This window comes from Macaca thibetana, chromosome 8 (assembly GCF_024542745.1).
Source record: "Macaca thibetana thibetana isolate TM-01 chromosome 8, ASM2454274v1, whole genome shotgun sequence".
NCBI classification, from domain to species: domain Eukaryota; kingdom Metazoa; phylum Chordata; class Mammalia; order Primates; family Cercopithecidae; genus Macaca; species Macaca thibetana.
Window position 1 is genome coordinate 97131350 of NC_065585.1, and position 15043 is coordinate 97146392.

Consider the following 15043-nt stretch of genomic DNA (forward strand, 5'->3'; position numbering starts at 1 on the left):
CTTTTTGGGGAACTGCCCCACTGTTTCTCAAAATGGCTGCAACATTTTGCATTCTCATCAGGTAGTGTGCAAAGATTCCAACTTCTCCACATCTGAATTCATCCACACTTAGTATTGTCCTTCTTTTTATTGCCATCCTAGTGACTGTGAAGTGGTATCTCATTGTGGTTTTTATCTGCATTTCCCTAGTATCTAATGATGTTGATCATCATGTGCTTACTGTCCATTTGCATATTTTGAATGTCTATTCAAATTTTTCAACCATCTTTTATTTGGGTATCTTTTTATTGTTGAGTTGTAAGTGTTTTTTACATATTCCAGATACAAGTCCCCTATCAGATTAGTGATTTGCAAATTTGTTTTTTGACGCATTAAAGTTTTTAATTTTGATGAAGTCCCATTTATGTATTTTTTCTTTTGTTTATGATTTTGTTGTCACATCCAAGAAACCATTGCCTAATAATACATAAGGTTAGGAAGATATAGTCCTACATTATCTTCTGAGAAATTTAGTTCTTACGTTAGGTCTGTGATCCATTTTGCAGTAATTTTTGTGCATGGTATGAGGCAGGGGTCCACCTTAATTCTTTTATATGTGGATACCTAGTCATTCCAAAACCACTGATTGGAATGACTCTTCTTTTCTCCATTGAATTGCCTGACACCCATGTCAAAACTCAATGGACCAAAAATGTAAGGTATTATGCCATTTTAAGAACATATACATCATGACAGTTGTATTAAAAGATAATGTCTTATATGGGTCTAGGTATTAAGAAAGAAAAGAGTCTAAACCTTCTCAAGAAGATCAACCAGAATTTTATCATTGACAAAGAGTTATACGAATGCATCTGTATTTCCTAGGGTACACAGAATAAAATCACTGCTGCATTTATTTAGGTCATGAATACACAGCTAATGTAACTGGCCAGTATCTCTCTTTCTATAGATCTGTTACTTTACCATCATTATGCAGAGATCCCTCTTGAAGAATGCCCCACCGTTCTCCCAGTCACCGAGTCTCAAAACCTGGGAGTACTCTATTTCCTTTCACATCCAGTTGCTGTAACCTGTCCATTTTCCCTCTGCATCACCTTTTTAATATTCTCCTCCTCATCCCCATTGTCATGGTCTTGTCCTTCCTGCCACCTACATGGATTAGGCAGATGATTCCCAACCTGTCTCTTAACCCCTGTTCTTTCCTTTCTTCTAACCTCTCCTGCAGGTTGCTACTACAGTGCTCCTTCTTATTGAATACAGTTAATCATGTCACTCACCTGGCCAGAGAACTTTGGGAGTATCCCAATGGCTCCTGCATGCCTCTTGGTACACACATGGTGGGGTCTAAGATCAAGATGCTACCACGCCCCTATCTATCTTGGCTCCCACCTGTTCCCCTCATAGAATCTGATAGTCCTTGCTACTCCCACTCATCTAGGTATCATTTTTCAAGTCAAACTGAAACTCCATGTCTTGTATGAAGACTTCTCTTATTCTCATGGTGTAAACAATTCTTTTTCCTTTTTTTCTTTGCGTTAAAAAGTGTTTTCTTTCTTTCTTTTTTTTTTTTTTTTTTGTCTTTTAGTTCTCATCACATTTACTATGTATTATAATAACATGAGGAGATCTTTTCTCTCTCCTGGAAGTTTCTTGAAGGCAGGAATCATATTTCTTATTCCCTATGTACCTGTCAGAGTCCTTAGCTCAGAGACTTATGCATTATAGATAATATATGCTTGTTACACCAAGTTGAGTTAATCAACAGGCATTTATTCACCCTTCATGGGGAAAAGGGACATAAGACATAGTTCCTGCCCTTGGGGACAATATGAGGTAGTTCACAAACCAAAACATATATTGCTACAAAGTATACAAGTGGGAAAGGAACTTAGTGAAGTTGTAAATTAGGACAAGAACAATGAAGGAAAAGAGAGAGCAAGGAAGGAGGGATCTACACTAAGAAAGTTTATTGCTCAAAATGTGCCATCAGCTCAGCATCCCTGGGCACACTGTGGTCTTATTTTCTCTCATGCATTCCCCAACTGACTACCAAATGAGCAGCCATTTGGTATTCCCACTTTCCCATGCCCATTCATCACTGAAACCCGAGGGGCCAAGGGTTTCTAACTGGGTATAGAGTAAGGAACAAGACATGGGCCTGGAGATGCAGGTTTTGATGGTACCATGGGTAATTTAGTGTCCTACAGCTTCCCTTAGGCCACCAAAGGGCATGTTGGCCCACACAAGAGTCACACAGGCTTTCAGAGGCAGAGTTCTTGGAGGGAATAAAGCCTGTAAACCCTGAGGCTCCACTCCATGGAATGGATTAGCATCCCTCTCCTCAGTCATGAACAGTCTAAGGAGAATGAGAAGACAGTTGCTCATATAGTCTTCAGGCTCTATAGTTCCAGTGTGGGACTGGGCCAGAGTCTAATGAACTGGGTGAGGTGGGGGTAAACCACTACTGTAGTGGGCCTACTGGCACAACAGGAAACACAGCGTTGAATCATCCTTAGGGGATTCGCTTCTGAATCAGGGTTTCACATTCTAAGCTGACTGACCGGCTTGGAAACCAGTCCTGTCTAATGCAACGGCTTATAAATCACCTGTTTTTGTGAAGTATGCATACATGTTCTACCTGCTCTGACCCTACCAAATAAAAAAACAAGCTGCCTTGGCAAATGCATACACATACAAGGCTTTCTTCTTTTTCAAATATCAACGGTAATTTTGTAAATTCTACAATCCTAAGAAAACCTGTTTTAGGAACAGTATCACTGAGAAATATTAAATTGTTTTGATACATTTTTCAATGAAGTAATTTCAAATTTGAAGACTAACCATATTCAGTTTACTGTACTTAAGACAGCAGACAACGGCCACTTTCAGAAGACAACTCTAGTTCTCAGAGAGAAGGAAGGTTCCTAGGTAGAAATTAGTTTTGTTTCCAGCCAGCCCACCTTGGAACTGCCTGCCGTGCCCAGCTGACGTCCTCCTGCTGCCTGCTCAGCCTGCTCTTTCCACTGGACCTGGGTGCCCAGCAAAACACAGCCTCTAGGATTTTGCTTTGCAGTGGTCACCATGTAACCTAGGTGTATCTCTTCCCTCTCTACACACTGGCTCCAAATGCTCAGTGCAGTCTCTGCTGGGAGCGTATGTCACCCTCTCTTTCCTGCCAACCTTTTGAGAAAGTGTGGGCCTCACAGTTCCATTTGACTGCCTCCTGCTCACTTTTCTGATCATTTAAAAAAGTTTTTATTTATTTAATTTCTGACCCTTATTTATTTTTTTAAAATTTCAATGGCTTTTGTAGGTACAAGTAATTTTTGGTTACACAGATTAATTGTATGGTGTTGAAGTCTGAGATTTTGAGGTTTTAGTGCATCCATCACCTAAGTAGTGTACAGTGTACCCAATAGGTAGTTTTTTTATTCTTCACCCTCTCCCACTCTCCCCCATCTGAGTCTCTGCAGTCCATTATATCACTTTGTATGTCTCTGTGTGCTGGCAGCTTAGCTCCCATTTCTAAGTGAGAACATACAGTATTTGGTTTTCCATTCCTGGGTTACTTCATTTAGAATAATGGCCTCCAGCTCCATCCAAGTTGCTGCAAAAGCCATTGTTTTGTTCTTTTTTTATGGCTGAGAAGTATTCCATGGTGTGTATAGTGATTTTTTAAAATCTACTCATTGTGTGATGGATGGTCACTTAGGTTGGTTCCCTATCTTTGTAACTGCGAATTGTGCTGCAATAAATAATATGTGTATAGGTGTCTTTTTTAAAATAATGATTTACTTTCCTTTGGGTAGATACCCAGCAGTGGGAATGTTGAATCAAATGGTAGATCTACTTTTAGCTCTTTAAGGAATCTCTATACTGTTTTCCATAGACCTGTACTAACTTACATTCCCACCAGTAGTGCATAAGCGTTCCCCTTTCACCACATCTGTTCCAGTATCTATTGTTTTTTAACTTTCAAAATAATGTCCATTCTTGAGGGGGTAAGGTGCTATCTCACTGCGGTTTTAATTTGTATTTCCCTGATAATTAGTGATGTTGAGCATTTTTTTTTCATGTTTGTTGGCCATTTGTAAATTGTCTTTTAAGAAATGTCTATTCATGTCATTTGCCAACTTTTTGATGGGATTACTTGTCTCTTTTTTCCTTGCTGATTTGCTTGAGTTCTTTGTAGATTCTAGATATTAGTCCTTTGTCAGATGCATAGTTTACAAATATTTTCTCTCATTCTGTGAGTTGTCTGTTTACTCTGATGATTATTTCTGTTGCTGTGCAGAAGCTTTGTAGTTTAATTAGGTCCCATTTATTTATTTTTTTGTCTTTGTTGTAATTGCTTTTGGGTTCTTAGTCATGAATTTTTTGCTTAAGGGATGTCCAGAAGAGTTTTTCCTGGGTTATCTTCTAGAATTTTTATGGTTTCAGGTCTTAGATTTAAGTCTTTGATCCATCTTGAGTTGATTTCGTATAAGGTGAGAGACGAGGATCCAGTTTCATTCTTCTCCATGTGGCTTTTCAGTTTTCCCATCACCATTGATTAAATAGGGTGTCCCTCCCCTAATTTATGTTTTTATATGCTTTGTTGAAGATCCATTGGCTGTAAGTATTTGGCCTTATTTCTTGGGCTCTTTATTCTTTTTCAGTGGTCTGTGTATCTACTTTTGTATCAGCACCATGCTGATATAAGGTAACTATAGCCTTATAGTATAATTTGAAGTCAGGTAACGTGACACCTCCAGGTTTATTCTTTTTGCTTACTATTGCTTTGGCTATTCAGGCTCTTTTTTGGTGCCTATGAATTTTAGGACTGTTTTTTCTAATTCTGTGAAAAATGATGTTGGTATTTTGATATGATTTACATTAAATCTGTAGGTTGCTTTGGGCAGCATGATCATTTTCATGATAGTGATTCTTCCAATCCATGAGATGAGTCGTGTTTACATTTGTTTCTATCATCTATGATCATTTTCAGCAGTGTTTTGCGGTTCTCTTTATCTTTCACCTCCTTGGTTAAGTATATTCCTAGGTATTTTATTTTTTGCAGCTATTGTAAGAAAGACTGGGTTCTTGATTTGATTCCCAGCTTGGTCATTGTTGGTGTATAGCAGTGCTACGATTTGTGTACATTGATTTTGTACTCTCAGACTCTGCTGAATTTGTTTATCAAGTCTAGATGTCTTTTGGAGGAGTCTTTAGGATTTTCTAAGTATACAATCATATGAGTGGAAACAATACCAGGTTGACTTCCTCTTTTCTTATCTGGGTGCCCTTTAATTCTTTCTGTAGCCTGATTGTTCTGGTTAGCACTCCCAGTACTACGTTGAATAGAAGGGTGACAGTGGGCACCCTTGTCTTGTTACAGTTATCAAGGGGAATGCTTTCAGCTTTTCCCCATTCAATATGATGTTGGCTGTGGGTTCGTCATATATGGTTTTTATTACTGTGACGTATGTCCCTTCTATGCCAGGTTTGTGGAGGGTTTCTATCATAAAGGGATGCTGGATTTTATTGAATGCTTTTTCTGCATCTATTAAAATGATCATATGATTTTTGTTTTTATATTTTGTCAATGTGATGTTATCATATTTATTGACTTGTATATGTTAAACCATCCCTTTAAAGTTTTTAATCTCAAGTTTACTAAAAAGTTCTAAATACAGTAAAAATCATGTTTTTTTTCCCCTGAATTATTTGAGGGTAACTTCCTGACATGATACCCCTTCATTCCCAAATACTTTTGTGTGTTTTTCCTACAAATAAGGACTTTTTCCCATATAACCGCTCTACAGCCATAAAAGGAGGACATGAATCCTAATCTTCCCTCCATCTAATCTTCCTACTCACTCATGTTTCACCCATTGCCCTGGTAACGTCCTAGAGCAAAAGGAGATAGTTCAGAATCGGGCTGCATTTAGTTATCATGTCTCTTAATACTCTGCAGTCTGGAATGGTTCCTCAGTCTTTCCTTGACTTTCATAACCCTGACATTTTGTAAGGAAACAGTTCAGGTATTCTGCAGGGTATGAACCCTCATTTTGGGTTTGTCTGATTTCTTCTGATTATGAGATTCAGTTGATGTATCATTGGTAAAAATAACACAGAAGTGATGCTGTGTACTATTTTTTGTTTGTTTGTTTGTTTTGCATTCTTTCCACTTTTTCTTAAGACGGGCTCTTTCTATGCTGCCTAGGCTAGATTACAGTGGTTATTCACAGGAATGATCATTGTGCACTACAACCTCAAACTCCTGGACTCCAGTGATCCTCTCACCTCAGCACCCTGAGTGGCTGGGACTATAGGTTTGCATCCCGGGCTGGCTTCTAAGTACATTCTGTGTATTACAATAATTAAATTCTGTGTAATTAAAATAATTACATTATTTTAATTTGTCCCGATACTGATGATGTTCACTTTTGAAAACTTAAGGTGATATCTGTCAGGCTTCTCAACTATAAGTTACTCTTTTTCCTTTTGAAGTTAAAAAACATTATGTGGGAGATACTGTGAAACCGTCTAATATTCTATTCCTTATCAAATTTCCAATTCATTCATTTTCTTAAATTCTTTTTCATTTTTATTTTTCATTTGTTTTTATATCAGTGTGACTCATGGAGTCTTACTGAATGGTTTATAATCCATAACTATCTTTTATTTTGATGCATGAATTGCCCCAGATTTGGCTAGTTGGGGACTCTTTCAAGCTAGCTTTGGTGTCCTTTTTCTTTTTGATGTCCCCATCATTCTTTGAGAACATTCTTACTTTCTAACATAACAAGATTTCAAGGCTCATCTTGTATTTTCTCTCATCCAAACTTGGAATCAGCCACTTTGCCAAGTCCCTTCAGGTATTTAAAAGCTACTATCTGGCACTAGGTGTGCTCATTGCTACTGACGTATCACTGTCCCAGGGCCTCTTAGAACAGCTGGGAAGTGTGTGCACATATACACCCTCTCACACACACTGACTTCTATTCATTCATCCATCCATCTTGAAAATCATGAGTTTGTACTACCCTAATTCTGATCAAACATGACAGGGTTCATTTTACTTTTCTTCCTTTTGATATTTGTGACTCACAGGTCCCTCAACAAATTCAACATGTTTAAAACAAAACACATCATCTTCTCAGCTTTCTCCAACTCTGTTCTCCCTCCTGAATTTTGTCTCATTAATGGTACCACCATTCATCTTGTTGCCCAAACCTTAGAATCCTTCTGGATCCCTCCCTTTTCTCCACCTCCCACATCCAATCAGAGTGCGAAGTTGAATTACCTTTCTACCTCTTGGATATCTCCAGTTCTACACCATGTCTTTATCCACCAGCTTGCCCTAATGGAGGACTCAGACTCTCTTGCTTCTCACATAGTCATTTAGAATCACTTCTGCAGGGGTTCCAGAATTTCTAATGGCTTTGTATCACACGTGGGAAAAAACCCAAAGGCCTTATTGTCATGGCTTTTTAGACCTCCTCATGATCAGAGTCCCAACCCTACCCTACCTCTCTGACCTTCATGTATGTGATGCACAGAAACACTGGCCTCCTTGTCATTCCACAAACATGCCAAACAGATCCCTTCTTGCATCCTCAAGTACCAGATCTCCCTGCTGAGATGCTCTCCCTACACATTTATATGACTTACCCATCTCCATTCAAGTATTACCTTCTCAGTGAGGCTTTCCTTGAGTCTTACGTAAAAATAGCAGACCTCCACCTTCACTGTCCCTTATCTTTATTTGAAGTTGTAACCATCATTTCTTTCTTTCTTTTTTTTTGAGACAGAGTCTCACTCTGTCACCCAGACTGGAGTGCAGTGGTGCAATCTCAGCTCACTGCAACCTCCGCTGCCTGAGTTCAAGCGATTCTCCTGCGTCAGCCTCCTGAGTAGCTGAGATTATAGGTGCGTGCCAACACGCCTGGCTAATTTTTGTATTTTTAGTAGAGATGGGGTTTCATCATGTTGGCCAGGCTGGTCTCGAACTCCTGATCTCAGGGATTCCACCCACCTCAGCCTCCCAAAGTGTTGGCATTACAGGCGTGAGCCACTGCGCCTGGTCTTAATTTCTTACATTATATCTATTGGTCTGTGGCCAGCCTTGCCCCAAATAATGGCAGTTCCAATGGTGTATGGATTTATTTATTTATTTTGGCTCTTATTTCTTGCTGTATCCCTAACACCTAGAACAATGCTTGAAACACAGTACGCACACAATAAATATTTGTTGAATGGATAAATGTTTCAGCATGGTCTTCTTAATTATATTACACAGTGGCTTCACATTATATCATGCTGTATGTCATATTCAATTAAATAATTCCCCTACACTGACACTTAGGTTGCTTATATTTTCCCCATTATTATAGGTATTGCTACCATGAAGAGGAACAGTGTTGCTTTTGTTATGTGTACTTTTTTAGTTTTCATGAATTAAATTTCTAGGGAGTACTGGATCAAAGAGTATAACACTATTGCTATATATACTGCTTTCCAAAATATATATAATGTCTAAAAATTTCAAGATAAATAACTATATATAAAGTCCTTTCATTTTTCTGAATAATATATATGACTCAAAATTTAAAGGTATATGGTGACGTTTCCCTCCCTCCAGCTCCCATCCTTCATCTTCTAGTTCCCAGCTACCTCTCACAGATAATCACTGTTACTTGTTTCTCACATATGCTTCTAAAGTTTCTCCCTATATATTCCAGGAATATAGCCCATTTCAAGCATCCCACCATTCCTTCAATGTAACCAATGTCACATATTTTTCTGTGACAGTTCATTGAGTGTTTCCTCATTCTTCTTGTAGTCACATAGAGAGCTGCATGGTATTCCACTACAAGCATGTGCCATAATTTTTAATTTCCTAATGCTGACCTTTATGCCATTTCCACTTGCTATCACAAAGAATGGGGCAAGGAATAAGCTTATATTTCATATATACACAAGTATATCTGTTGGATAAATTCCAAGAAGTAGAAGTGCTGGGTCAAAGAGCTGACCTGTTAAAAATTCACACACACACACATCTGTATATACACATGCCAAGGTGCTCTCTCTGGAGTGGTGACAATGTACTCTCCCTCCACCAAACGAAGAGTGTTTATTGCCTCTCAGCCTCACCAAACAAAAGTTACTAAAATTTTAGATTACTGCAAAATTGGTAGGGGAAAAATAATAGTGTTATTTTAATTCATTTTTTTTAAAATCATGAGACATTGAGCATATTTTCCTTTTATGAACTCTGTATGCATAACCTTTGCCCATTTTTATACTGAGTTGTCAGTCTTCCCTACTAATTTCTATAAGTACCTCATGTACTAGGAAGAGTGGCTCTTTGTAATACAAATTATACATACATATTCTCGATTTGCCATTTAACTTTTAATTTTGTCATGTGGGCTTAATTAATACTTTCTTTTGGATCCATGGATGTTGAATCACAGAAAAAACTTCCACCTCAACATACTTCTCCCACTATTTCTTCTAGAACTTTTACAATTTCAGTTTTTATGTTTAAATCTTTGATTCATTTGGAATCTATCTTGGTGTAAGATTAAAGTATAAATCCAATTCATTTCTTTTTCCAGATGGCTAACCTATTGTCCTTACCCATTTATTGAATGGTTCATCTTTCCCTATTGATTTGAAATGTATGTATTTATTAACTAAATTCCTGTATATATTTGGGACTCTCTATTCCACTGGTCTATCTACTACATTAAGGTGAAAAAAATCCTTTAACTTAAAATTAACCTTAGAAAGTGGCTTTCATTAATTTGTTTCCCATAGCTAGATGTTATTTATCTTACGGTGTTTCTATAAAGACTAGAGAAGATAATTCCTTCCTGGGTCCAGTGCCTGGCCGTCACGTGCTTACCTCTCTCCCCCATTGTAAGTACATATCCAATTCGACTTCTTCAGCTTGGAGTCTTAAAGGTCTCCACTTCAACAAGGCCATCACTAGAACTCTGGCCTCCCCCAGTCACCCCTCACCTCAATAACCACCATACCACCACCAGTCCAACAACTTCACAGTCATCCTTGAGACCCCACTTCCTATCATCCCACATCCAATTTTTAGCTGGTACTGTAAACCATATCTCTAAAACAGACCCTGAACCTTTCGCTTTTCACCATAAGCACTCTGGTCCAGGTCGTCAGTCTGACCTGGCTGGATTTTTGAAATGGCCTAACTTGTTTCCTGTTCCTACTCTTGTACCTCCACATTCCATTTGATCTGGAGCAGCTGATGTGATCTTTTCAAAGCACAGATTGGATCACATGTATCTCATGCTGAAAACCTTAAAGGCTTCTCACTGTCCTTGGAACGAAGTCTGAACTTCTGGCACCTGGCTCTTCTCTGTGCTAAGCATCTGTCTCAGCCCCTGGGTTCTCTACATCCCAGGTACACTGGCCTCTCCTCTGCTCCTAGAACACACCAAGTCCATCCTTTTCTTTGCAATAGCTGGTGTCTTTGCGTGGAAAGTGTGTCTCCTGGAGCTTTTCATGGCTGACTCCACTTCATCCGTTAGGTTTCACCTTGAAGCTCTCCCTCCTCAGCTTCCCCTCACTGCTCATTCCAAGGTGACCTTGATGCTCCTACCCAGGTTACTCCATATCATGGCACACAGTGTTATGTCTCATAATAATTGGGAGTGCTTTTTTAGCACTTAGCATTTACCATGTACCAGGACCTGTTCTAAGTGCTTTGTGACTATTATCTCATTAATATATCAATCACATAAGGAGATACCATCATAACCTCCATTTTACAAATGAGAAAAGCAAAGCATAAGGTAATCTGTCCAAGGTTACCTGGCTACAAACCAATTGAAAATGATCTTATTTACTTTATTCTGGAGAGCTAGCCCCTTGTCTGTTTTGTTCATTGCTCTATATTCCTAAACCCAACATGAGGAGGTGCTCCATAATTTTGTGATGCCTAGCAAGCACTCAGTAAATGAAGGTAACACGGTTACCTCATCATCACAGAATGTGCCACATGAAACACCTTGCGTGATAGTGGGGCACAGCTAAGAAGGAGAGAGACCTGACATCAGCTTCCATTCAGATTTATGCAGTGCTTGGCTGTCCTACCTAACCCTCCCTGCCAGGTATGTAAGTAAGGGGATGCCTAGGGAGGCAAACAGTGGAGCCTGCAATCCCCAGGGCCCTTCTTCCTTGATAAACACCACAGGACTGGCTTGGCCATGTGGCTAAGCTTGGGTGTGAGGTGGAGTGACTGCTAAGGACCAGCCACCAGCACTCCATCTTCACAGCAGCCAGGACAGACCGAGGGTGGAATGCAGAGGTTCCAGGACAGACTGAGGGTACAGCCCATAGGTTCCAGAAATGTGAATACCATACCCTATGCCTCTGTTGACAATGTTTAAACAGTGTGTAGTTAAAAAGCATTTACATGTCACTAACTATATGAATGACCTCAAAAAGGTGTATCTAGTTGAACAAAACATAACATAAAAAGACCCAATCTCTAGTAATATTCTACAGTCATGATCAAATATAGCTGAATTTCTATTTCATGAGGGCAGGAATGAAAGTCTTTCCATTTTGAATAATAGTGTTCATATTAAAGCTTTTGAATACACAGTTTAGGTTTTTCATGGCAAATGCTTTTTTGTGTATATAATATACATAGGAAATATTCCACTAACTATTGAGTTGCAACTTTCTCTAAAACAGAAGTTGCAGTCAGGCACAGTGGCTCATGCCTGTAATCCCAGCACTTTGGGAGGTCAAGGTGGGAGGATCACTTGAGCCTAGGAGTTTGAGATCAGGCTGGGCAAGATGATGAAACCCCATCTCTAGAAAACAACAACAACAACACTAACCAGGTGTGGTGATATGTGACTTAAGTCCCAGCTACTCTGGAGGCTGAGGTGGGAGGATCGCTTGAGCATGGGAGACTAAGGCTGCAGTGAGCTGTGATTGCACCACTGCACTCCAGCCTGGGTAAGAGAGCAAGACTGTCTCAAAACAAACAAATAAAAAATTAAAATAAATAAAATAGAAGTTGCAGTTATAGAAGTATGGCAAATACTACAGAATGCAGACTAGACGGTAAAGAATTATACCTATTAATCATCTGAATATTACAATTTTCAGACTTTAGATATGGACTGAATTTGACTTAAAATACATTCAGTTAAAAAAAAAAAAGCATCCCACAGTTGTGTAGGTATTATTCATGTTTTAAGGCCTTTATAAACCTCGACAGTTATCTAGGTATAAGAAGTTAGCTGAGAAGACTAAATATACTAACAATGATTTCAATGCAGTAGAACAAAGTAGAATCAATTAAAATAATCCAGATTCAATCCATAAGAGTCCATATGCTAGAATCCGTATGTATGATTAAGATCTTTATAATTTCCCAAATTTGAAAAATATTGCAATATCTGTGCATGTTCCTGCCTTCTATCAAATCCCATTTTTTTTCCCGTTTATTTATTTAGAGACAGGGTCTCACTCTGTTGCCATCATGGCTCACTGCAGCGTTGAGCTCCTGGCCTCAAACGATCCTCTTGCCTCAGTCTCTCAAATAGCTAAGACTAGAGCACGCGCCATCATGCCCCGCTAATTTTTAAATTTTTAGTAGAGACGGGGTCTCACTTTGTTGCCCAGGCTGGTCTCAAACTCCCGGCTTCAAACAATCCTCCTGCCTCCCAAAGTGCTGGGATTAAAGGGATAAGCCACTGTGGCCAGCCCACAGTTGCTTTTCAACCTTTCCTAAAGTTTCCTCTTTTATTGGTGAGCTTTTTTGAATACGAAAAACATTAACACTTTAAAAGAGTTTATGACAGGTCCCGAAGAAGTCAGCGGGGCTGTCCTGACCTATAAATCCTGGGCCTCAGAGTGCAGGTTCACTCACTGGCCTCACATAGCAAGCACATGTCAAATTCTTTTTTATTTTTTTTTGAGACGGAGTCTTGCTCTGTTGCCCAGGCTGGAGTGCAGTGGCGCGATCTTGGCTCACTGCAACCTCCGCCTCCCGGGTTCACGCCATTCTCCTGCCTCAGCCTCCTGAGTAGCTGGGACTACAGGTGCCCACCACCAGGCCCAGCTAATTTTTTGTATTTTTAGTTTAGTTTTACTATGTTAGCCAGGATGGTCTTGATCTCCTGACTTCATGATTCGCCTGCCTCGGCCTCCCAAAGTGCTGGGATTACAGGTGTGAGCCACCGCGCCCGGCCACATGTTAAATTCTTGACCCACAAAGTCACTGCTCCGTATACACAGTGCCCACCTTCACAGCATCCTCACCCAAGGCCTTCAATGCAAATCCTTGAATGCCAGGGCTGCTCCCACACATGGCAGAGCGCACTCTGGCTGGAATACCATGCCAGGGCCCGAGGCTCTGCACAGCTCTGTTGCCACTGTTAGTCCCCATCAGGATGTAAGTAGGTGAAGCGTACCTTCCCAGAGTGCTGGCTTTCTTCCCTCTGCTCAGTTCACCACTGAGCACCCAGAAGTTTAGGGAATTCAGTGTTGTCTCAAGTAGTTCTTACGCATGGTAGGCTGGGTAAGATGTAGCAGTCAGCTGGGCTTCTGTGTCAGGCAGTATGTGGCCAAGTTTCCCTGCTTCAGTTGGTCTATCCCTTGAGTGTTCATCCTCCTCCCTTGAGGCTGCAGGGGAACCCAGCAGCACTCCAGTCACATGTGGCATTCCTTCATGCTTGTGTTAGTAACACCACCTTTTACTTAAGTTTCAAGAACTGTTAAAGCTTAGCATTATTACTATAAGTACTTACTACCCACTCTCATTAAACATATATTTGTAATGGCCATACTGTTTTAAAACGTCTCATCTACAGTAGGCACTCAAGTAAATGCATCGAATTGAATCTTGCTTGAGATTTAGAGCAGGAATCAGTAACAAATCTTATATCACAGAAATAAAAAATATTCAAAAATAACACAAGTTCATGCTTGGATACAGCAAGTAGTACAGAGAAAAGTCAAAATTGATTCGTCTGGCTGGGCACAGTGGCTCACACCTGTATCACCAGTGCTTTGGGAGGCCAAGGCTAGAGTATGGCTTGAGGACAGGGGTTAAAAATTAACTAATCTTATTTATTTAATTTCTTAGTGTTTGCAATATCTATTTGCATTAAGATTTGCTTATTTAAAAACATTTTAAAGTATACCTCAAATATGCATACCCTTTTCAGCATCTAATTAAAAATTTCCTTTTAAAAATCACAGCTCGGCCAGGCGTGGTGGCTCACGCCTGTAATCCTAGCGCTTTGGGAGGCCGAGGTGGGCAGACTGCCTGAGCTCAGGAGTTCAAGACCAGCCTAGGCAACACAGTGAAACTCCGTCTCCACTAAAATACGAAAAAAAAAAAAAAAAAAAAAAAAAAAAAAGCTGGGTGTGGCAGTGTGTACCTATAGTTCCAGCTACTTGGGAGGCTGAGGCAGGAGAACTGCTTGAACCCTGGAGGTGGAGGTTGCAGAGAGCCAAGATCACACCACTGCACTCCAGCCTGGGCAAAGGAGCGAGGCTCTGTCTCAAAAACAACAACAAAAAACAAACAAAAAATCATAGTTCAATGGTTGTAGTGCATAGCACAAAATTTTATACTTTTAATACTTATTACCAAGTAATACATATAAAAATATTTGGACTTTGAATTCTTTTAAAAAGGCAGAACATTAAGTTAAAGGACAAAACATTTTTTCCGCACGCCACCCTCTATCTTTTTATATGCTACATTCTACAGCTAATGGCATGCTAAAATGAAATTTTAGGACTGTGGGACTTTGTTGTTATTCTCTGCTTTGTTCATATGTTTTTACTTCTCTCTTCCTAAGAGTTCTTGCTAACTCTTTTGGTGGATATGAAGGAGTCCAATCGTCTTCTATGGGCCTTCCTAACTCCAGAGGCCAGACAGCACACTCTACCCATCTCAGGTTCCCCTGTGACTTGGGACCTGTCAATCAGAGCAGAGGGCCTAACTGTGCTACTTCTGCCAGCAGGCATAACATTAACAAAAGAACTC

The 15043-nt window shown here is 39.8% G+C and overlaps 1 protein-coding gene across 12 annotated transcripts in view; it reads right to left on the minus strand.

Moving 5' to 3' along the window:
* The window catches only part of SPIDR (scaffold protein involved in DNA repair), a 480217-nt gene that overhangs the window by 85326 nt on the left and 379848 nt on the right, over positions 1-15043 (minus strand). The window contains exon 1 of one of the 12 annotated variants that reach the window (XM_050800380.1): positions 1278-14381. The exons of the other annotated variants lie outside the window; for them this stretch is intronic. Coding sequence (XP_050656337.1) covers positions 1278-1336 — 59 coding nt within the window. The 5' untranslated portion in view covers positions 1337-14381. Of the gene's footprint in view, positions 1-1277; positions 14382-15043 lie in introns of those variants that run through there. 12 annotated transcript variants of the gene reach the window in all.